The 22456-nt window shown below is 40.9% G+C and overlaps 1 protein-coding gene across 1 annotated transcript; it reads right to left on the bottom strand.

Annotated features, from left to right (window-relative positions):
• Nucleotides 1-612: 612 nt before the first annotated feature.
• On the bottom strand, nt 613-16902 carry LOC135502285 (uncharacterized). The gene is made up of 14 exons (XM_064794990.1): nt 16143-16902; nt 13892-13967; nt 13319-13402; nt 12118-12177; nt 10710-10937; nt 9972-10274; nt 9098-9403; nt 8661-8957; nt 8145-8277; nt 7813-8000; nt 7495-7537; nt 6672-6763; nt 2845-3036; nt 613-1191 (listed from the first exon to the last, which is right to left on the bottom strand). The coding sequence occupies exons 2-14, from the start codon at nt 13956-13958 to the stop codon at nt 1169-1171; spliced, it is 2016 nt and encodes a 671-aa protein (XP_064651060.1). The 5' UTR covers nt 13959-13967; nt 16143-16902; the 3' UTR covers nt 613-1168.
• Between the last annotated feature and the right edge of the window lie 5554 nt (nt 16903-22456).

Below are 22456 nucleotides of genomic sequence, written 5' to 3'. Positions count from 1 at the left end.
AAGTACATTTTAATAGTACGGGATTGTAATTGAAATAATTCAGGTAGAAGCAATCCGATAAGCTCAACGGCTAATGAGTTAGAGCTATTAGAAATTTAATTACAAAGAGCCCCCTGTATTCGAAATTGGAACTAAGTGCTAGTCTTTCTAACCATAGCTAATTAAACATTCTTCTATAATCAATATGGGCTTTTTCAGAAATACTGCTGTGCGAAAACTACCGGACCGATTTTTTCAAATTCAATTTTTTCTTAATATGATAGTAAGTATTGGACTCAACGGATATTCATATTTTGGTGACAACGTTAAGGGAATAATTGTCTTTGTATGTGTATTCGTTTTCATTGACGTCAAGGCATTGGTTCTGACATTTTCCTGTTTCAAAGGCTTTTTTCTAAGTAAATGTTGATGGAATCTTCAGTGCTTTTTTAATTATCTCTTCAAATGTGCCAAATGCACGTGTCACTAGAAGATAGCTATCAGAAGAAAATCTACCCCTTTCCAGACCTCCCAATATTGTCAAAGGGATCCAAAGAAGAAAACCATTCTTCGCTTGATTTGCAAATCTCTAACCGAAGCATTATCTTGGGTTCCAAAATTAGAAAAACAAACTTACAAGAAACCAGCTGATAGGTTTTTTCGAACAAAGCGGCAACAAAGGAAATGGGCATATCATTTCTAAGAAGTCTATCGGCATAGAATTTCAAATGCAATAACCAGTGGTCAAACGTTAAAGTGTCTTTTCCTTATACATTTTGTTAACATAATTTTCAAGGTCCTGAGAGCATAAGTGGCCTAAAACCATACAGACTGTTTAAAACATGTGTTCCTATAAACATATCTCGATAACACAGGTCCTGAGAACATATGATTGTATCTTCTGTACTGTTCATAGTACTGTTCATATTATCAAAATAAGTAAAAGTAGGTCTAAAAAAAGACATGGAAAGTAATCAAAGTCTACCTTTGCATTTAAAAACAATCAAAACAAAATTTGACAGGCAGTAGTAAAGTCACTCCCGTTGGAACATCCTTCCTTCCCTGGAAGACACTGTAGCGTCCAATTGCGTTCACTTCTCGCGAGAACCAGCCTCATATTCTACTTCATTGCTGACCTTCACATCTATACATGTGGACGGAAACTTTTTGAAGTTTGAAATCACGCGTGTCAAAACCGCTCATCAATGTTTTCTGAAAAATTCAAATAAAATAATGAAGATCTTCTGATAAAGATCTATTGGTAATTAAATCATACTCACATATAATTTACTACAAGCCTATCGGCCTCAGGTTCACAATTGGATTGTTGAGACTTTAAGTAGTGTTTTATAGCTTGATATATGCTTATGCCACATTGCCATTGCCAATTGCCATTTGCCAGGTATTGAACTAACCCATGAAAAAACACACCTTTACGGACTTGATCTTCTCTTGCAAAAGATTGGATACATAATTTAAAACATGGGGACAACGAAGGTATAGTTGTCATTAAAAATAAAAGCAATCTTACGGACCAAAACGCTACCGTAGTCGTTTCAATATTCAGCTTTCAGCCCTTAGATTCAAATTTTACCGCCTTGAAAACTTAGAAGGCGGTCCGCACTTACGATAAACTATGACGCAATACTCTATGAGAACGCGTCGAAATTATCCACAAAAACGAGAAATAAATTGCAGTAGACATATAAAACGCGCACACATGAATTTTGGCGAAAAACACCAGGTTTGTCAATCACGTTCTATTTTACAATGCGGCATTCTCAAAGGGGAAGGTTCTAATTCATGAAGTGAATGTACTCTCAACAATAACTGTTCAACAGTCAACGTCCAAAGACAATCCCACTCGACAAATAGTAGTTCAAATTCATATCAAATACCTTAAAAACCTTTGATTTGATTTTTAAAGCAGTTATCGAGTAAACGGACATCACCCAAAATATCCACGAAATAAACGGACAAATGACCACAAAAACACCTTTTCTCAAAAAACTAGCGATTTTTACCAAAATGAATCTGACAAGAAACAAAACTGCATACAAATTTAGCTAGGCTTTGAAAAATAATGAGACCTGAAGTGATAGATTTCAAGGAGAAAATCGACGAAGAAAACAATTTGGAGGCACTTTGTGAACCACAGGCTGACTTGTTTTAACCCCCGGTCAACTGCAGTTTAGCGACATATACTCGATGTGGGAGCTACTCATTCCACCTTCAAAATGGGCACGTCGTTGCCCCTGGAATCACACATACGTCATCGCCTAAATTCGGCGGTCACATGCCATGACTATGACTCGACCCGTCTATTTTGCGGTTAATTCTTCTGCAGTCGTGTTGCGTAACAATTGTTTTTTTTGAATGAGCACCTTTCTTCACGTAATACGCATAACGGCCGACTCCTTGCCTAGAACAGTATTGACGTGGACTCTGCATGGTAGGCGAAAGGGGGCAATACCGAAGTAAACCTGGATACGATCAAATAAGAAGGAACTCCGAGAGAAGGGCCTCACACGGGCGGAAGGACGCTGCTTCCCGACTTGAGTGGAGCGGGACCCTGATGGAAGCCCCATGTGCCACCTAAGGCACTAAAGTCGCAAAGGAACTTAGTAAGTTTCTTTGGAAATGCAAACATAATGATAGATGACAAGAATGTACCAATAAATTTTTGTTGGGATGATTAGTCCTTATGTTAATTGCTATTGCTGTTTATTCACCACTGGTACAATCATGTAACGAACGGTAAATGTTTTTCATATAAGTATATATTAGTTGGTATAATACATGTACATAAAAAACACAATTTGATGGCATCCACCAATAGTGTATAAGTATAGAAGCCGTACTTACCATCTGATCTGCCATCATCTTGTACATGACCACTGCCAGCGCTGAAGCCCGTGTTGACGTAGATATGGTTGATAGTGCTCACGTCGGGTGGACGCGCCTTTTTGTTATCATTGGGTGGTGGAAGGTTTTCATATATTCGCGGTTGCTTATCAAGTTTTGGTGATGCTTGTCCTACGGATGCGAGACCGCTTTCTAAAAGTAATAACATTCAAAATAATTGTTATGTCCGTCTCCTGTTCTGTGATGCCCGGAGGATGCGTCCCGAGTTCTCTGTGTCAATGGTACAACAGGTTACTACGGCCACGGTGGGTAAAGATATCGGCTTGCCTTAAAAACGTTCTTACTTCGGCGGAGAGGAAAAGAAGACACAAGAGAAGCATATAAAAAACGAGTTCATAACATGGGGGCGTATGACCAGACATTTTTTTGTTTTATTCGATGCATGGTACCATGTAAACCTTTTCTTTATCCATTATATCCCTCAAAGACTGTAATACATATAGCAGGGCTTTTTATGTGTAACAAGGGAAAACCTATAACCACCGTGATGATCGTATGCAGAGGTGACAGGTAGCTGATGAGATTTCAAATATTAATCTTAACCACGACGCTAATCTTTACTAAAGAGATCCAGTCGTGACACAAGCCTTTATTTTGACTAGCTGAATTAAACGTAGTAAAAATAACTAAATTGGTGATAACCTCTTGACTGGAGTCAGTAATATTATGGAAACATTATGCAATGTTACCCAGAAGTATTAGGGTAGCAGGAAGGGTTGGGCGTTTGTGGTTTCTGAGTCTGAGGGGGTTGGTGTCTGTTGACTGTGCTTTAAGAGAGACTAGGCATGGCGCCAGTCTCTCTTAAAGCACAGTCAACAGGCATTTGGTCTCAGTATTTGGGTTTTGATTGCCAGGACTGTACCCCTGTAAAAGTCAGAGGAGGAGAAGTTTGGAATGATGAAAGCATTGAAGAAGAAGAAATGTTATTATATATTGAGGAAAGCAAAATTTATTATGAGACTAGAAGGCAGTGTCCTGACTTGATTATTTTGAAAATGGCAGTCTGAACACATTAAAAGGTGGAACATGGCATTTTATCGACTTTGAAGTGTTCCGCAGTTAAAGGGAGACTATAGGCAGCAGCTAGGTAGGCAAGATAAAGTCATACAAATTTGCCAATAGGGGGTCAGTCATATCTCTAGGCATGGCGCCAGTCTCTCTTAAAGCACAGTCAACAGGCATTTGGTCTTAGTATTTGGGTACAGATTCAAGGCAGAATCAAGGCAGCTCAGAGAGCAATGATTGAACGATGCTGTGGACAAGTCCAAGGATACTGCATCAGTCACGACCAACTTCTCATCAGAAAGCGTCACCACCAGCATATTCAATGTTCAGTTCCAACCTGTACCAGTCCAATGCACGCCTGTCATGGTCAGCAGTGGTCAGCTTAGCGCGATATGGAACATTCTTCCGAAACTCAAGCGAGTGAAGTCTGCTCATTAGCCTATCTCGCGCACTGCTCCTTCTTGTCAAACATCGTAGTGAAATCGTGGTACAGTGGGGCGTCCTCGAGGATTGCAGCTGGTCGGACAGACGTGAGGTGGAATGTGGGCGGCTGCACTTCTTCGTTGATGTGCGATGGCAGATAGCACAGTTGTTGCGTTGCATGACAGCTGAAAGTGAATGTGATATCATAGAACTGAGGCGTTTGCAATGAGACTATAGGTGAAGTAGAAGCAAGGAGTGAAATGGGCCATCTTCCAGTGACTAATATAAAGAGTAAGGGCACTGGGTGTTGTTAGATTCAGCATTGAATGTATTCCTCGTACAAGCGTGAATAGTGTGGACATATAGTGAGAGGTGAGAGACCCCTATTGACTACTTCTTGTAACTTTATCTTGGATATTATATTAGTATTGAACTTCTAGCCATGGATTATGAAGAAATTGAAGTTGTAGGCATGGAATATGAAAAATTATTCAACGTTGAAAGACATTATTCCATGAGGCTTTGCCGTGATCGCAAAGGACGCGACGCGATTGGTTCACATGCTAATGAGGTATGATAATGATAATTACCTCTATAATGCTACTTGGATAGCGACTGTGTCGTTGATTGCAACAGTGGTCTATGTCAATGTGTGCCTGTAATGTCAATGAAGTATGATGAGGTGATGACGATAGTGCAATTGACCAGGTGGCGCATTTTAGAATCAGCAGTGAGCACTGTGTGTAACATGGTGGAGGCAGCAGAGATAATAACTGTGTCGAAAGTATTGTTATAGGGCCTTCCCTAGGCCCATGGGGTTAAATTTACAATCCACGATTGAAAAGACGTAGTTTGATCGCATTCAACTATAAATCCATTGAACAGTTGTGTTCCTTGGCTTTAGTCAACCGATGACCTTTTGTTGGGCCATGATCGGGGATTGTAAACTGTAAATGTATAACTGTAAATGACGGGGGAAACACAAGTGAAATAGACCAAAACAAGTGATTTTGGGGCTTTGGTTTAGACGCATGCCCCACATGCGCCATGCGGGATTATGCGGGATTATACGGTTCATGTGAACTTGTTGACATCTACATGATCTAGTGCCGTTATTGGTCATGGTACATGGTAGGCCTAATCATCATGGCAATATGTTTCAGGAAAAGCTCGGAGTAAAATGAACTGCCGATGAATAATGATGTTGTTCATGTTTACCATGTTTACTATACATAGCCATAGGGTATGCACTGGCCAGTGCACTTTCTGCATGGTCGTCATGGTCATGTACGTGATACCTTGCATATTTTGTTTTTTGAATGCGCATGCTTTTTGGGCAAAATCACTTGTACCAACACTAATGAATAATGTCTTCTTATCCCTATGACTCCATACACAGTGAGGGCATTGTCCCATTCTCATCAAATGGTAACTTATTGTACCGTATTAGGGTGGAAGTTGGGGAGCAGATACCTACCGCTGCACGCCTGTCATAATCAGCAGTGATGAGCTGAGCGCGATATGGAACATTCTTCAGAAACTCAAGCGAGGGAAGTCTGCTCATTAGCATATCTCGCGCACTGCTCCTTATTGTCAAACATCGTAGTAAAATCGTAGTGGAAAACGTCTGGCTTTGCGCCAGACGTTGAGACTAATAAGTGAAGAACTAGTAGGTAAAGAACTTCTACTTGCGCGAGACTGCTCTGATAAAATTATCATTGCAGAGACTACGGTGACGTACACATATATTTTTTACAATCAAAAATGCCCTCAAAAGACGACATGGAATGATTATTTTATTGATATTTCCTACTATATACCTTCCAATTATCACTTTATACAAATAGATCGGCGTTAGGTCGCATGCTTTTCTTTCCTGGTGACACTATAAAGCAAAATAGTTGCAACCCCGTAAATGCGCTATAAGTCCAATAATAAGTGACGGTGACCCGTGATAAATGTTTCGCCAGCTTCGCTTTTTTGCCGCTACGCGGCGCGTTGGGCCCTTGCGTCCAGATGCCCAGCTCACACAATCAACTACCCAAGGGGAACTCGAAACTGCTAATATCTATCAATGGAAGCTTATTCCCGCCTTAAGTTTTAACCGGACCGTTTAAAACTTCCCATTTTTATAGACGTTCGCTACAGGTTTCCTCTAATATTAATACAGTCATATGGACTCCATTGTTTTCCTAAAAGCGGCGTCTTTTGTGGCATTCTTAAAAAAACACTGCTTCAAATGAAACCAAGGCAGTTTGCCAAGCAAATCTCCACATTCCAAATTGCCGTATTTTGTGATGAGAGTCCCTATCGATTTCACATGATTTTAGTTTACTCACTTGGTGGTGGAACATTTAGATATATCCTATCTGCTTTCAAGGAAGTGTATATGTTGGAGTCATACGGTTTGGTCGGCGGACTTGGAAGAGGGCTGAAAGCACCAAAATAAACCGAATAAACAACTTTGCGCCATGGAACATTGTTCAGTTAACGCGATCAGAAGCTCATTAAACACCGATTGATAAGCGAGTCACACGCATACCAAGCTATACAGACAGAAAGAGCATAAAGTAACGTCATGGTTATTTAGCTTGAAAAAGTGCGTATGTAAATGTCGATGGCATATGCACTCTGGAGAATGAATTCTCCAGATTGCCGAGCATCTTATCAGGCCTTCCAACTTATCGATGTGCGTTGAGGCATGGCAGAATGGCTGCCTCACAAGAAAAACATCCAAAATGTGCGTTCATTGGTAAAGTTTACTATTTTGAAGATCCTCACTCCAAACATTCAGACGATTTCAAACCAACCGGAATTTCACCGACAAAAAAAGAACCGTTTGCGGACTCCTAATGTTTCCTTGCAGACAAAAGTTCATGGGATCATTAAATGGCACTTCGAATCTTTTGAGGGCCGAGTTGCTTTTTTGGTGGTAGTCGCATCAATAGATTGGCATGCCAAATGGTAAAACAGTGGCGCCCTCTAGATTTCCATATTCGAACGCGCAACTTGTAAACGGCTAAAAAGAGCCTCGCAATCAGTACAATCGTAAAGATCTCACCATCTTGACTTGAGACTAACTCTATGCCACTATATGTATGTTTAAACCAGTTAGCCGCATGCCAGCTGGGAAATAGAAAACTGGCAAAATTCGGCACTCACGCTTCATAAAATCTAGACCCATCATCTTCAACTGTCTCATATACTGAAATAAAAAGCAATTACCTTGTTATAAAGGCAGGTTTCGCAGGCCCTTCGAAGAGCTACATTCCTCGTACAACTAAATATAGAAGTGTCGCTTTATAATGAATTAGCACAGGATTGGATGACAAAAGAGACTTTCGTAGTTCGTTCTCCGTAGGAATTACACATTTTTCATGTATATTCTAGAGACTTCATTACTGTATATGGACAGCCAGTTCGTAACTTTAACTTTTCCATCCCAGCTCACGGTATAGCTAAAGCTCAAGGCGGACTTACCCCCACTTCCTTCACACTCTAATGTTGAACTCGGCGTGTTGTCTTTAGCCGCCCTCCTGTTGACCGGCACTTGGTAATACGGATCTGGGATCATGGTAGCGTTGTCATGACCCGTGTCATTGAACCTCACTCCTTGACGACCCCCTCTAACTCGTGTACTCTCACTGTGGTGCGTCTGCATTTTTAATCTGAAAATCAAACGATTACATTTAAACAGCAGCGTTCAAATTGTAATAGCTTTGATGATTCCAATCCGAACATGAAAAAGGGGAATGAAAATTCGAAATGCTGCATTCAAGGAAACCAGGAAGAAAGCTAGTATTTCGCCTCACCTCTCTTCTCTTTTCTTCCTCATCACGCGGACCACTACGATGATGACGGCGGTTAGCACCAAACAAGCCGCTATTATCCCGACCACGATCCCTCCTATCTCAGCACCAGAGAGTTTCACGCCTCCATTGATATCTGAAGAAAAAATTTAGAGCTGTTTAATAGAAATATATATGCTGTATCCCCCCCCCCCCCACCCCGCCCAAAAGCGCAGACTTTGGGACTGATGACCGCTCGACATTTTTTTCTGAAGATACTCTCCAAAGCATAGTTCAATTGCTATACAACATTTAGAACATAGGTTTATCGACTGCAAATCGCCGAAAAGTTTTATCTTCGTGGATTTTGCCAATAGCCTCGATTCGCCAAAATAATGAGCACAAAAGAGATTTTCGGCGGTCAAAATTACCAAGAGAAATTTGCCATCCGCCAATTAAAGATTTGTGATGATTTTTTTTCTTTCAGCACAAAAATTTTGCTATTTGCAGACATTTATGTTTATTCCTTTATGGTCTTACCTATTGTACTCTTCGCCACAAGAGCTGCAGACTCGAATACAACATCGTCGCCATCCATAACATAGAAATAAAATGAATAGCTCCTTCCATACGTTAAGTCGAGTTTAATTTTTAACTGTCTGCGGTCGCCAACAGTCTGCATATCACATGTGCCCACATTCCCCGAGGCGTCTAACAAACAGTACTTCACTTTCATGTGAGTGTAATGTCCTGTGAATTTATCCCAAGCCATGTACGTCACGCCACTTTCTGTGTTGGTAGTTACCCGGATGTTGCCCGATGTGATATTTGGTCGACCTGGAATAGAAAATGGGATTCTTTGATGAATCAAATAATTGTACAGAGAGTACATTGCATAATAGAGAGGTTTAGATTTTTATTCAAGAACGAGAAACATCAGGACTGTTTAGAGATCATCGCTACATTTGAAAACTTACTGTACGTCTGTACCCGCCGTAAGATATTCGAAATCGCGGCATCCATTTGGTGTATGGCTTCAATTGCTAATGTCACTTTGAAATCATATAACGAGTCTGGCATTAAATTCCCCTGCTTATATTCTGCTTTTAAAACAGTAGGTTGTGCCAGGGGTTTATTTTCGTTGCTAGGTATCCATGTTGTTTGATTACTCTGCTTGTAGTAGATGATGTAGCTTGGAGTGTAAGGTCCGCCATTTTGTGGAAGCCATTCTAATGTTGCAGAGACGGCGGTGACCCGACCTTTGGAAAGCGTGAAAGTTGGCCCTGAAATGAAAATTGGCAAAATTAGAAGTAGACGACGGGTTCAGCATTTTGGTAATGACAAAACTCCTATATTAGAGGAATAGAATGACGTGAAATACTAGTATATGATGTACTGTACATGTACCTATTAAAATTAGCTAGTAGAATATTTTCAAACATGTTCCATTTTAAAAGGAGTAAGTGGTTATTAAAAACTTGTGGACTGCACGGTGACCGAAATGCTGAAGGGAACACAGACAGTTGCTTTAATACTTGGAGCACCATTATACAAATCTATATTGGAAATAGAACCGAAAGCAATGCACTTTAATCTATCTAGCCCATGTAATTCGTGCTTGGTGTAGCCCATCTCAATCTGCCCGCAAGGCGAGTAGTTTGTTAGTCAGTATAACAGTAATTTTTACTTGAGAAACAGAGACAGAGGGATCAGAATATTGTACAGCCACCACAGGTGGAGTGGCGTTTCACATTACATGTATTTGTCAAGCCATTATCTGATATTTGATTGGACGTACTTTAAAGCTCCAACTGAATTCGGTAACTTGTTTTTTTATCACTCTATACTTACCTCTTGGTATCAATAAATACTGGAGCAAAAGTGTACCAATGCTGTTCTTGATCTGACAGGTGTGGTTACCGAAGTCGGTGTATTCCATCGCTTGCAAGGAAAGCAGGTATTCCTTGCCGGTGGTCGTCTCCCGAAGTTTGAGCCGCGATGCCACGTTGGCGCGTAGACAGGTTGCAGTGTAGTTGGTGACGCCTGGGTTAGCCTTTACCATAATGTTGAAGGCGAAGTTTGAGCCCAGGTTGATATCTAGGGTGGGTGGCGGTGGGGAGTTGAAAGAATTCTCATAGTTCAGCATAGGTGGATCTGAAGTAAGAGAATCATTGGTGACTGACACCAAGGACTTGAAATGGAATCGCCAGAGGCTTACCACAAGTTCCATGAATTTGTCACTGATGAGTGAGCAACATTCCGTTAAATATGAAGAAGAAGTCGACAGGTATTGGACACAAATTTCTTGTTTTTAAGTCGTCGGGCAGAAAATACTGCTCACACAGAACTCGACACTAAAACTACACTAAATTAGTGGTTTACAATCACTGATGCAGAATGGGTTGCATGTTAATGTTCATAGATTGCATAAAATTGTACATTAGGGAATTTTCGCAAATCTCCTAAACGTCCACGAGAACGCCTATCCCATTGTTCGCCTTCGTTATCTGGAGGTCAAACAATGAAATAGGCATTCACGTTGGCGTTTCTCAATCCGTAAGAATGCATACCCAGAGTATGTTTACTTACACTGCACGTCGATGCTGAGAATCTCTGTGACACCTCCACTGATACATTTCCACTTTCCCGCATCGTCCAGACTCACATTAATGATGGTCAGGGAGCTCGACACTTTGTCACACAATGACCACGTGACGTTCCAGTCCGAAACGGGTAGGTGGTTGCTGCATGTTCCGAATTCCAACACTGTACCATTTGCCAAGGTATGGGTATAGCTAATTTGGTTGTACTTTTTGTCTGAAGAAACAATATGAAGATCTGTGTGCATCACACTGTGTGTTATACGGGATGGTCCAGAAAAAAACGCAACAAGATACTTCCACAACCCACAACCAGGGGGTTAAAACCATTGATATCAGTTGATGGGGAATCTTTCTAGGTGAGAATTGATACCAAGATCACTCGATTTGGCTCAGTAGTTTTTGTTTTTAGAGCCCATTTTGTGAAGCACAGACAGGCTTCATTCGCCCATAGGAAAAACCGAACTGTGCCGATAAATTGAACTTATTAGTAAGTAGGCGGATTAAATGTCAGGTAATAATACTGAATGAGATAATGTCGACAAGGTTGCTAATGACCATTTGCAACTGAGTAAAGGTCGTGTTAGCATGGCCAGGCCTCAGCACACCACCAAGATTTTCGCAACCTACAACAGAAGCGTTCTATTTTTCTGCATTGAACCTAGCCAAGGGACTCCAACCTTGCTTCACAAAAATGTCTCTACAACAGAAACTACTCAACAGAATCGGTCGAACTTGGTATCATTCTTCTTCTAGAAAGATTCCCCATCCACATCCATTGTTGTCAATATATGGTTTTAACCCTCTGGTAGTGGAAGTATCCAGTTGTCTTTTATCTGGACCACGCTGTATATGCGCTGTTTTCTACACTGCATGGACCACAACAATCTCCAAAGCAGACATAATATTCAAGCATATTCTCTCCGGCAGTACTAGCTTCCAGCGTATTGGGACTAAAATGGCCGCGGCCACAGATTCGTACTCAGTTTAGGGATGAGACTACACAAACCAAATACGTTACGGGTAAAAAACCGACAGTTTCAACCAGAATGTTTTAATGTATTATTCAACCGTGCCGCAAACTTTCGCGTGTTTAGAGGCCCGAAAAGTCGAGGCCGAGCCGAGGCCATATTCGGAGGCAATGGCGGCCAATTTAGACAAGGTCGAAACGACGCCATCAATAAATAGAGTTCCGATCTTGCGCAGAGGATGGGGCTATCTCATTCACTTAAAAATGGACTTTAAAACGCCATTATCAACCTCTCATGTAATTTCAGTAAAATGTTTGAATCCTTTGGTGTGTTTTCACGAATCTGTGGCAGCAGTCACACATTATTGGGACACATATATCGGGCCAGAATATTGCTAGAAACCTCTGCCGAAGAGAAGGCACTTACCAGTAGAAGTGCATTCAGGGAGACTGGGGTTGTTGGTACAAGGTGCAGAGGCACCCGAATCTGAAGAGAAACAGATGATGTTTAGCCGGATTATTCACTGTTGTAGGTGAAATGAGTGCTTTGAAAAGCACAAGTGTCCACCAGTATTATACTGACAATACCTCGCAAAAAGATGGTGTTTGAAGGGAGATCATTCTGTGTGTGTGCCCCTAAACTCTGGAATGCCCTACCTGTCAACATAAGAGTCATTCAAAACCTCAATACTTTGAGTTGGGAACTAAAGACCCATCTTCTTAGAACAGTATACTTTTATTTCTTAAAATATTTTAGCAATTTTCTCATTACTTATTTATTTTATTACTTGTATATACAAAACGTATATCTTAAACTGTTAAATTCTTATCATAGCCGTGTTTTACCACTATATGTACATGTAGGAGTTTCAGTTTCTGTTAGTATCTGTAAGGTGCATTTGAGCATGGCATTTGATAAACGCACCATATATAATATGTTTTAATAATAATGATACCAATGATAATATCGAGTGGCCATAAAAAACGCATCGCACTTCACCAACCACACCTCTCACAATAATCACCACTCGAAAAACTCACTGATCGAGATGTGATTTCTAAGCTAGTTAATTATATTGATTAACAAATTTTATATTCATAGTCAATAGTGTGAATCGATAGGGCTGATGACAAAATTCCTGAGAAATAAAAATGAGGGGTCATTTCTGAACAACATTTTGAGCCACAAATTGTTACAACGAGTATTAGAAATGACGACATTGGACAATCTGTTTTGACCCGCTGAGCAGCTGGACTGATAAATTTGTTGGGCCTTCCTTCATAAATAACGTTCCAAAATTATTTTTTTCCAAGACTATCTGAGACAAAAACTTTGCTTCTCGGGCAGAGCCGTACTGCGTAATGGATTTAACGATAATAACATGCATAATTGGTATGGAGTGGTTTCACGTGACGACATCACCCGTCATGTTGGAGGTGCAGACTAAAGAAAGCAAGTCCAAATGACCATGACGGTGTATTTGATTCAGTTAAGTCAGGCACGACAAATCATTGTTCTGCCCTCCAACGTGGCTGACCGTGAAGACACTCGACAAGCTTCTGTTTTCTCTGCTGGCATTTATTTAATCCATCTGTTGATTTTTATTGAACACCCTGTATTTACTTACCGTTACACTTGAAAGCTATATTTTGCCCATAAATGGCTTTCCCTGAAGGGGTTGACAAGAAGGTCACGGCGCCAAGAACGTACACTGAAATGACAAATACAATGTATTATGACATATTTAATTTTCAGCTGATCATCCCAACAAAAATTGACAAGGTTGTATCAATTTCTATTCAGAAACACCTCAAACTTGATATGTTTTAGGCAAAAGCACAGTGAGTATGTTCGATTCGAGGCCGTCGCTCACCAGGGGCAGGGGTGAGACCAGCTCTCCAAGATATCGGACAATTGTTCTTGGTCGCACATCGCGTTTTGTGTGACCACAGATGCCATTGTTGGAGCCCACCGGATGTCGGTGAAGTTTTGGTAAGCTTGAAAAATTGTGCATCAGAAAGTTTAGAGTCTGACATTACATTGACTCAGTAGTTTGTGTTCTCAAGGTGCTTTGCCTTGGCTTACGTGTAAAACGAGACTGGGCGTATTCGGTTATTTAGAACGACTGACTTTAGCATGTTACGTATTGCAGTACCACCGCAATACACGTACATTATATATACGAGATAGAATATCGTACCTTCAGCAAGAAAAAGGAACACCACTGCAGCAAAAAACCACCGACTCTTCATTTGATTAATCAACATGTTGTCAGTCTGAAAAAGGAAAATTAGCAATACAGGTATTGTTCAGTTTAAAGGATGGCCACGCTAACTGATTTTAACATTCGTTTTGACTGGTGTTCAGTTTGCGAACGATGTTTCTTAAACAGATATTGATTACTGTTTTTAGATCTAGTTTTTACCCCACAACAGCAGAAATACGGGTTAACAGAAATACGGGTTAACAGAGTTCCCGCGTTGAAACACGCTTTTAGTCCACTATACGTCCGTGTTGCTCAGCACTTGCACACATGTCTCACTCCACCAGACCTGTCGTAAAATCGATCCACCCAGATAGTCGGAAAATATACCTACTCCTATTAACCCTGAACGGCCCTGATCTCACCCTACATTGTAACTTGATATAGATGAGCATCTACATGCAACCAAGGCCCATCATCGGCCCTGATATATTCCATACCAGACACCCCTGTACCGACCGTGGTATTTTATCGTAGGGGAACATAGAACGCGGGGAACATAATTATACAACCGGGAGAACATTGAACCAGGGGAATACCGCAAACCTCAGTCATGGGATATATAAACTTGTACGCGCGTTCATGCTCATACGCGGAAAATCGCATGCCCCATTGCTTGGTATCACGGGTCATCAGCATCGGCCTGTTAAAGAACGTGCCATGTATTTTAAACCAATATGGTAACCAAGCAAAATATTGGGTTGACGGAATGAAAAAAAAAATCGATATATGTATCATGCACTCTGAATGATAACGGTGAATGTACATCAAGGAAGAGGCGTACGTGCACTGTTGTCGTGATGGAAGACATTAGGGTACGGGGCGATGAATGTTTCTTGGAACCCTGGTATGATCCAGAAAGTCGCTGGTGTTGAAATGATTCATAGTGAGGGCCTGGTGCCGTATCATTTCGCTTTGAAATAAATCTTAGTGAACACCCAGGAGTGTAGTTTTAACCCCAGCTTGGTTTTACAGTCTGAGAGGAAGAAGTACATTTGAAGCGGTTTTGGTGAGACAAACAAAACCGACAGTGAGGTATCTATTTCTATTCTAAAACTTCTCAAATTAGATAACAAATATTGTGGTTTTTGACGCCTTTTGACGTGGAAATTGTGTTGGGTCCCATAAAACAAGGTTTGAATAAATCGGCCAAATTGCTTCTGAGGAGTGGCCAAAAAGGACAGCGACATTTACTTCTCAATAAGCCTATCTCGGGCTTTTCAGATCTTTTCCAAGTTGACTCACAATGAGAGTGGTTTCACATGATGTCATCACCTCCCAATGTGGAGGGACAGACAAAATAAAAGAAAGCAAGCCCAAATGGTCAAGACAGCATAATGCTTTTGTTCAGGACACATAGGCCTACTTCTTTAATCCAGTAAATGTTCGTTTTAGACAAGCCCTCTCAAACATGCACAAACACAAACAATACATGGTGTGCAAAAATACCTGCAACCTTTTTATTTGTTATCAGGTTATCACCCTTAACTTACCCGCATGCCCACATGCTCTCACAAGTGGAGTTTACAGAGAACCAAAAGTACTTAAATATTTTTGATAGACAAACTTTAAAAAAAATCTACTTGAACATGTTCAACAAGTTGTTCATATCTTTCAATGTTCATGACATCAATGATTTTGATAGCTAACCACATTAAAAAGTGGGCTGGAGAGTAACAACAACAAAATGCTCAATACACAGGCAAATGTACACAACCCGAACATTGTGTTGAGCATTTGTTTCAGAGTGGTTTCACGTGACGTCATCACCTGCCATGCTGTCAAAAGAAAGCAAGCCCTTATGACCATAACAGCATTTGATTCAGTTAAGTCAGGCAAGACAAATCATTGTTCTGCCCTCCAACATGGCTGACCATGAAGACACTCTACATACAGCTGGTTGAGGTGAAACTGAACTGTAGTGACTCCATTTTGCCAATCTAAGAATCCAAAATCCTCAAAAAGGTAAAAGTATTCCCTGGAGGACGTTGCCACTTGTGCTCTGCATGGCCTCCGAACAATATCTTGTCCGAATTCTGTAGTTAGGCCAATACTTGATAATGTCAATGGAAATTCCCTTTGCGTGTGGAATTTGTATGAATAATTGGCAATTCGAAATGGCAGCGCGAATTTCGCAACCCATTTATTATCAAAACATTTTTACACTGCTCTTACAGTGTATACATACCTAGGTATGCGCTTTCGTGTAGGCCCTAAACTTGCGTTGTTCTCCCATTATAATCCATTAATATGACTTAAGAAACACACATATGCTTTTATCCATTAATTTTAGTTCCGTCATCGAATAGTGCCATCAAACGAGGGTACATCTTACGGTACATCCAATAATTCGCACTTATGTATGCACATCATAGATTCCTCTCTCTCCAAATATTCATAATTTTATATCCAGTCTCACAACGGCATCTAAGCACAAAACCATAGGCGCAATCCTTATAGCAGTGCGACTGTAGACAGCAGTTTCATAATAGCTCGTCATTTACATCAGGTCCATGTCACTGTGTATATAGGTAGTTCCGCGTTGCCGGTGGGAAGTCCATATATATGTCACTAATACATACATGGATCGACCAGTTAGTCACATAGGTCCACAAAACGTTGTATATGCGATATTATTTATTATTCCTGATAATAAAGCTTTTAAAGGCACACATATGAAAACGGGTTGATAATCCGTGGAGTTGGCATGAAGTATGTCGCACAAGGCCGGAGTGATGGTCTTGACCCGACACGCAAGAGAAGGCCCACAACAACCTTTTTAAGGGCGCATATGGCATGTATGGTCAAATGACTTACTTGGGGGGATAATAGTAGTAACCTACTTAAACGCCTTCGATAGTGCACATCCTATGTATTTCCGTACATAAACCCTGCAGTTTAACGACTTCATGCTCGAGCAAATACGATATTTTGTGTTCGCTGAGAAACGCAACTCTGTAGAGCAGTACAATATTGAGTTCCCACTAAACTGGGTCAGATGAGACCGAAAGAATAGACTACCCCGTGCTATATTGTTATGTTATGATGGAGTTTATTTATGTCATTTGAAATCTATTGATTTTCATTTTCACAGCCCACGCGCCAGGAATGCGATCAGTAGCGCAACCTTGGAGAAAAATCGCGCGGTCCGTAAACGGGCGTGGTCGGTGTGCGATTAGATGCTTCACTGAATGTGACATCTCCCCCGATGAATGTTCCTTTTAGAGTAAGATTTCCATTTTTGATTTGATTTGATGTTTGAGGTGACGGGTGATCGTTTTCCAAAACTGATAAGACTTCCCTCTCAATTTTCTAAATATTACATGCTACATATATTTGATCATTTTTTAATATTCTACCCCAATGTAGGCCGTGCCCAACCACGACTACTGGCTACACCTATGTTGTAGCTTATTATATCAAATTCTACCATTAATCATGCATAACAAATAATGGTAAACAGGTGTTAACCATATCTCACTCGTGTCCATTAAATAAACAAACAATCACAACACGGTTTTGGCACCAGCTTATCAATCCCGTCTGTGTTTGTGTAGTCTCGTACAGGCCAATTACCACGAAGACACATTAGAGAGGTTCAAAAAGCAACGTACCACATTAGCGTAGAAAAGTGCAATTAAAGTAAATGAAAATTGTTTTCCTGTCGTTTTGGCCATCAAAATTTTCACCAGAGCAAATAATCGTTTGTTTGAGCTTTTTTTCTCTTTTGAAATTTGCCCTTGTCACCTTTAAGATCTAGGACAACCGACGCCGACGCATCAAACTGACCTACTACCGCGGTAACCGAATCCTGAGACATGTTAGACTCGATAACGTAGGCCCGTAGGAACGTCCTGGAGTTGGAAGGGGGGGGGGGGTTGCAGACATTTGAGGGTCGAAGGCTCTTACCTCGGACGGGGGAGAGGGGCACGGTTCTTTGGCGAGAGCGGAAGGATCCATCACAGATGTATACGTCCGTTGATAAATGAACGGATTTTACCGAGGTTTTTTTTCAGGGTTTTTTCTTCCTCAATTTGTCTGAGTGACGTTGTGTACCCCTCCACCTCTGGAATGCTTTTCATCATACGTTCGAACGCAAAATAAGAAAAATAAAGCCGTCTTACATTTGCCCGCAAATTGAGTAGTTCAACAGATATCTTACCAGAATCACCTCGTTCCCAAGTTAAAGAGGTTGAATAGCGCCTCCAGAAGCAAGCAACAGCGCCACCCGTAGCAGAAATAAGAACTGCTTAGTGACGTCATGGTTTCCATATACGGCATCTCATTTGCATATTTTTACAACCTTATTTACTACGAGTTATAAATATGCCAGTAGCAAGTGGATCATGCCGGGCGGCGCTGTCAGGTGTTTCCACTATGGGTTACATAATCGGCTACAAAGAGCCCAGTGTTCTAGTAAATGAAGTTAGCAATGATAGCGAAAGAATGTTAGTGTATGTTACGCAGTCAATAGCGATAGTAGTGAGTTGGAGAGAGGAGAAAATGGAAAATGGAGAGAATAGTAGTATGGATTTCGAGTCCCAAGAAGAAACTTTGCAAAGTTTTCATCAAACTGATAATTATATTCCTTCCTTCTCTGTCTCCAACAATTAAAAGTTGCTGCAGTCAGCCTGATGCGTTTATCCGCGAGCGAATCGACGAGACAAGCATTTTTCAAGCATCCGAATGGTACCTTACAGATCCGCAAGGGGCGCGTTACCGAAAATGTTGCAAAAATCAATAACGTGATCGTAAATATTGTCATATTTTTCAAAATGAGAGTATGTAAATGATACGCAGACGGTAAACCAATGAAAGGCCAGTATCTATTGAACCTTACAAGTGATTTGGGGGCCTTGAAACTCCTTATATTTATCAATGAAACCTTATTCCCGCCTAAGGTTTTGACCGGGCCGTCCAAAACTCCCCATTTTTTGGCGGGCCATTCCCTTTAAGATAAGTGAATACGTTAGTTTCGAAATGGGCTAAAGGTGTCCATCTCCTAAAGTAGATCGTATGAAAACGGTGTGTTCCTTTGAATCGGCCGTATCACGTCTACCAATCGTGTTTGTTTATTGGTTTATTGAACTAAAATGTGTTAGGCGCAATGCTTTTGTGATGCGGCTATAGGGCGTGTAGTGACGCAGAGTGTCTCGTCAATAAATGACACGTGAGTTTTTGGTTATTACTGATCGAGTATGATATGCACCTAGTTTCTGCCTCCGGGCGATCCACTGTAATATTATCACCAGGGAAGCAACAACACAGCCAGCTTCAATTTAGTCCATCTTTGCACTCTTGATTTCCCCGCTAGAAATATCACTAATTTCCTATAGACCGTGGGAAACCTTGTTTAATTGGAAAACGTTTCATTGTGTAAAGCAGCGCCTTAACTCGAGAATACACTCCATCAAAGCCCTGCTGAAATTGGCCTGATTTGGTAAGATATTTGGCAATAACATCTGTAATGTTCAATACAGCTGGCGAACCTTGAATTGACCGGGGGGGGGGGGGGGCATTGAGCTGGGTTTTGGCTCACCTACGAACCTTTATCATAGCGTGTCGTCGTCCTTTGTCGTCCGGCGTTCGACATGGGTAGCACGTTTCCAAACCGCTTAAGCTACTGAAGTTAAACTTGGGTCATATATACACCCCTGGTTGACCGCTACTTGGAGACAAATCGCTACCCCTTATGATTCCCGGTTTGGTCTGCAGGGGTCTTTTGACAAAAACACAAAAAATGCAATAACTCCCGTAACAGCGGTCAAAACTCGCTAAATTGTTTTATGGTAGGTACTCATAGTAAGGGGACATCACATATCATACGGGTTTTGATTTGACCTATTTTACAAGGTCACAGAGGTGAATGTGTGTTGTCGGCATCACCATTCGACAATGGTGGCACGTTTTGTTACCGCTTTAGCTACGGACCCCAAACTATCTACAAATGTACCCCTAGGTAAGGGGAACTGCCGAATCGCGGCCCTATATCGTTCCTCGTTTGGCTACCAGGGGGCAGTTTGTGAAAACACAAAAAGTGTGATAACTCCTCTGATAATGGTCGCAGCTGGCTGAAATTTTTATAGTGGGTACTACTGGTAAGGGGACAGGTCAAAGTGTGCCGACGGCATGGCCGTCCAGCAGTTGTGGCACGTTTTGTCACCGCTTTAGCTACAGACCCAAAACTTGGTACAAATGTACCCCTGAACCCACACATCAAAGATGATGTTTTCCATGGATACATCTCTCCTTTATGACCTTGGACAACAGGTGAACACATGGTCTTTGGACCATTTAATTTTTGAAAACGGTTACCTTTCTGGAAATACTGGGTACACCTGTGTGTCTGAAATGCTGTAGTGGCCGATATGATAAGCGAAATAAAAAACAATAGAATCGAAGTTTTGACTTTGATTTTAAGTTTATTTAAAATGTACACGCAGGAAGTACGTCGAGTTAAGCCCCAATCTGGTAATGTGAATTACCAGGATATGTCATGATTACAATGGATGTCAATAAGTTTAAAAAATAACAAGTTAAAAGTCTGGATTGATTATCTGATATCACCAAAGGTTATCATCCGACCTCACACTCCTATATCGTGACCTCCAACCGGAGCCATTCAGTCAATAAACGACAGCGGCACTTTGTTCACCACAACAGCAGTAGCAAGATGAATATAAAGGCCCCGAACGCTTACACTCACCAGACGAATTCCATCATGGCCATTGTAGTTAGCGACACCCGATTCCTATTAGTGGCATTATCATCAAAGGCTTAGGACTTCAGGATATGATTATAAAGCACAACACGTAACGACGTTGGTTCATTCTCCAGTGAAGAGTTTCAGGATGAGTTCTATGGTTTTTAACCTCTTCACGCGCTGCATCAACTTCACTTATACGTTTTTTCTTGTTTCCTCCTTGTGGTACATGAATAACATTCTTATTTTTGGTGAAAGTTTATTTTTGGTTCTCCTTCTGTACAGAGTAGCTCAATAAAAATGTTACACTTACAAAATGGTTAATATCTTTTATTGTTGTGGCATTTACCCTCAAACATATATATGTACTTGAAGAGCAAGCTCTCTCGATTAAGTTGACGCCAGCAGAATCATAATCCTTCAATGGTTGACTGCACAGGACAGATTTTATTGACTCATGTGAAATCTCACTTGCTCCAACTACTCAGTGGTTCAACAGGACAAAGAGGAAGCATTCCAAGCATGTAATTTTATTCACAGTTAAACGCAAATAGGAAAATTACAAAATGAATCTGTTAATGTCAATCTTCAACTGTGAAGAAAATTTAAAATGTCAAAGATTGCCTCTTCTTTGTCCTTTACCCTGTTCAACCACTGAAAGGTTGACGCAAGTCAAATTTCACACGAGTCAATATCTATCCTGCGCAGTCAACCATGGAAGGATTTTGAATCTGCTGGTGTCAAATTAATCGAGACAGCTTTCTCTTCAAGCACATGTGTATGCTTGAGGTAAATGCCAAAATTATAATAGATATCAAACATTTTGTAAGTGTAACATTCTTATTGAGCCACTCTGTATAGTGTCTTTCACCCCCTCTGAAAATGCCACTTCAATAACTGATTCTTATTTCTGAAGTTTACGTTATCATAAAAATTAGCCGTTCACCTGATTGAGTTTATTTACATTATTAACAAGCAATTGACAAGTTCATTAGTTACACTATAATTTAGAGGTAAAGGTTTTTCAGCTTTTGAAAAACTTTAACATGTTTAGTGGTTTTTCGGCCAACACAAATATGCAGCTTGTGGAGGATCAGCGGAGTGAAATCTCAAAAACCATTTGGGGTTTTTCATTTTTCAAAAATACCCTCTTCGGGCTGCCTATTTAGGTTGGTCAAAAAACATCAGATAGGTTTCAGAAGCTAAAAAATATTTTTTTTTCAGAGTGTAGGGTTAGATCTACCGATTATTTTACCACAAGACCACACGAAAAAAAGGAAAGTAAAGTCCAGCGTCAACGTCCAGCAATTCAAGACTTTCAGCGGCTAAACATCCCAGTGTACGCACGTACACTAAATGCGGCAAAAATCTCTCAACTTCCAGTATCCGTATGGGGTTAAGGTGGCCCCCTTGAGGTCATTTTTCAATTTTTGTAATACAAAAATCATAAGCGAGCGTCAGCTGTTTGCCCGAACCCAGCTGCCTAATGACAGTGTTGGTCTCTCTATCGGCAGATTTAGAAATGATGGCCATCTTGGCACCCGCCCCCCCCCCCCCCACTATGCTAAAATTTGTGAAGACGATACGTAAAAATCGATAAACGATTTTTTATCATTGACTTGAGGATCGTCGCCTGGCCCAACCGCTTTTGTCTTGGTCTAATATCTCACCGGTGGTGGGGGCGGGTACGAATTATATTCATTTGCGGTTGACTGGTTATAATCTGGAGGCTGCTGGTTATAATTCGGTTGTTGCTGCTGTATCGGTTGTCCTTGGTAACCCGGCTGGTTGTTGATGAT

The sequence above is a fragment of the Lineus longissimus genome, chromosome 18 (assembly GCF_910592395.1).
Source record: "Lineus longissimus chromosome 18, tnLinLong1.2, whole genome shotgun sequence".
In the NCBI taxonomy this organism is placed as follows: Eukaryota; Metazoa; Nemertea; class Pilidiophora; order Heteronemertea; family Lineidae; genus Lineus; species Lineus longissimus.
The sequence above is the reverse complement of the archived record's forward strand: the minus strand, read 5'-3'. Positions and strand labels throughout refer to the sequence as shown.

Coding starts and splice junctions, on each gene's coding strand:
- LOC135502285 (XM_064794990.1), bottom strand. CDS start 13,958: ATGTTGATTAATCAAATGAAGAGTCGGTGGTTTTTTGCTGCAGTGGTG. Junction 8,001..8,144: donor AGGAAGAAAAGAGAAGAGAG/GTGAGGCGAAAT, acceptor TTTGATTTTCAG/ATTAAAAATGCAGACGCACC. Junction 3,037..6,671: donor TCTAAATGTTCCACCACCAA/GTGAGTAAACTA, acceptor TATTACTTTTAG/AAAGCGGTCTCGCATCCGTA.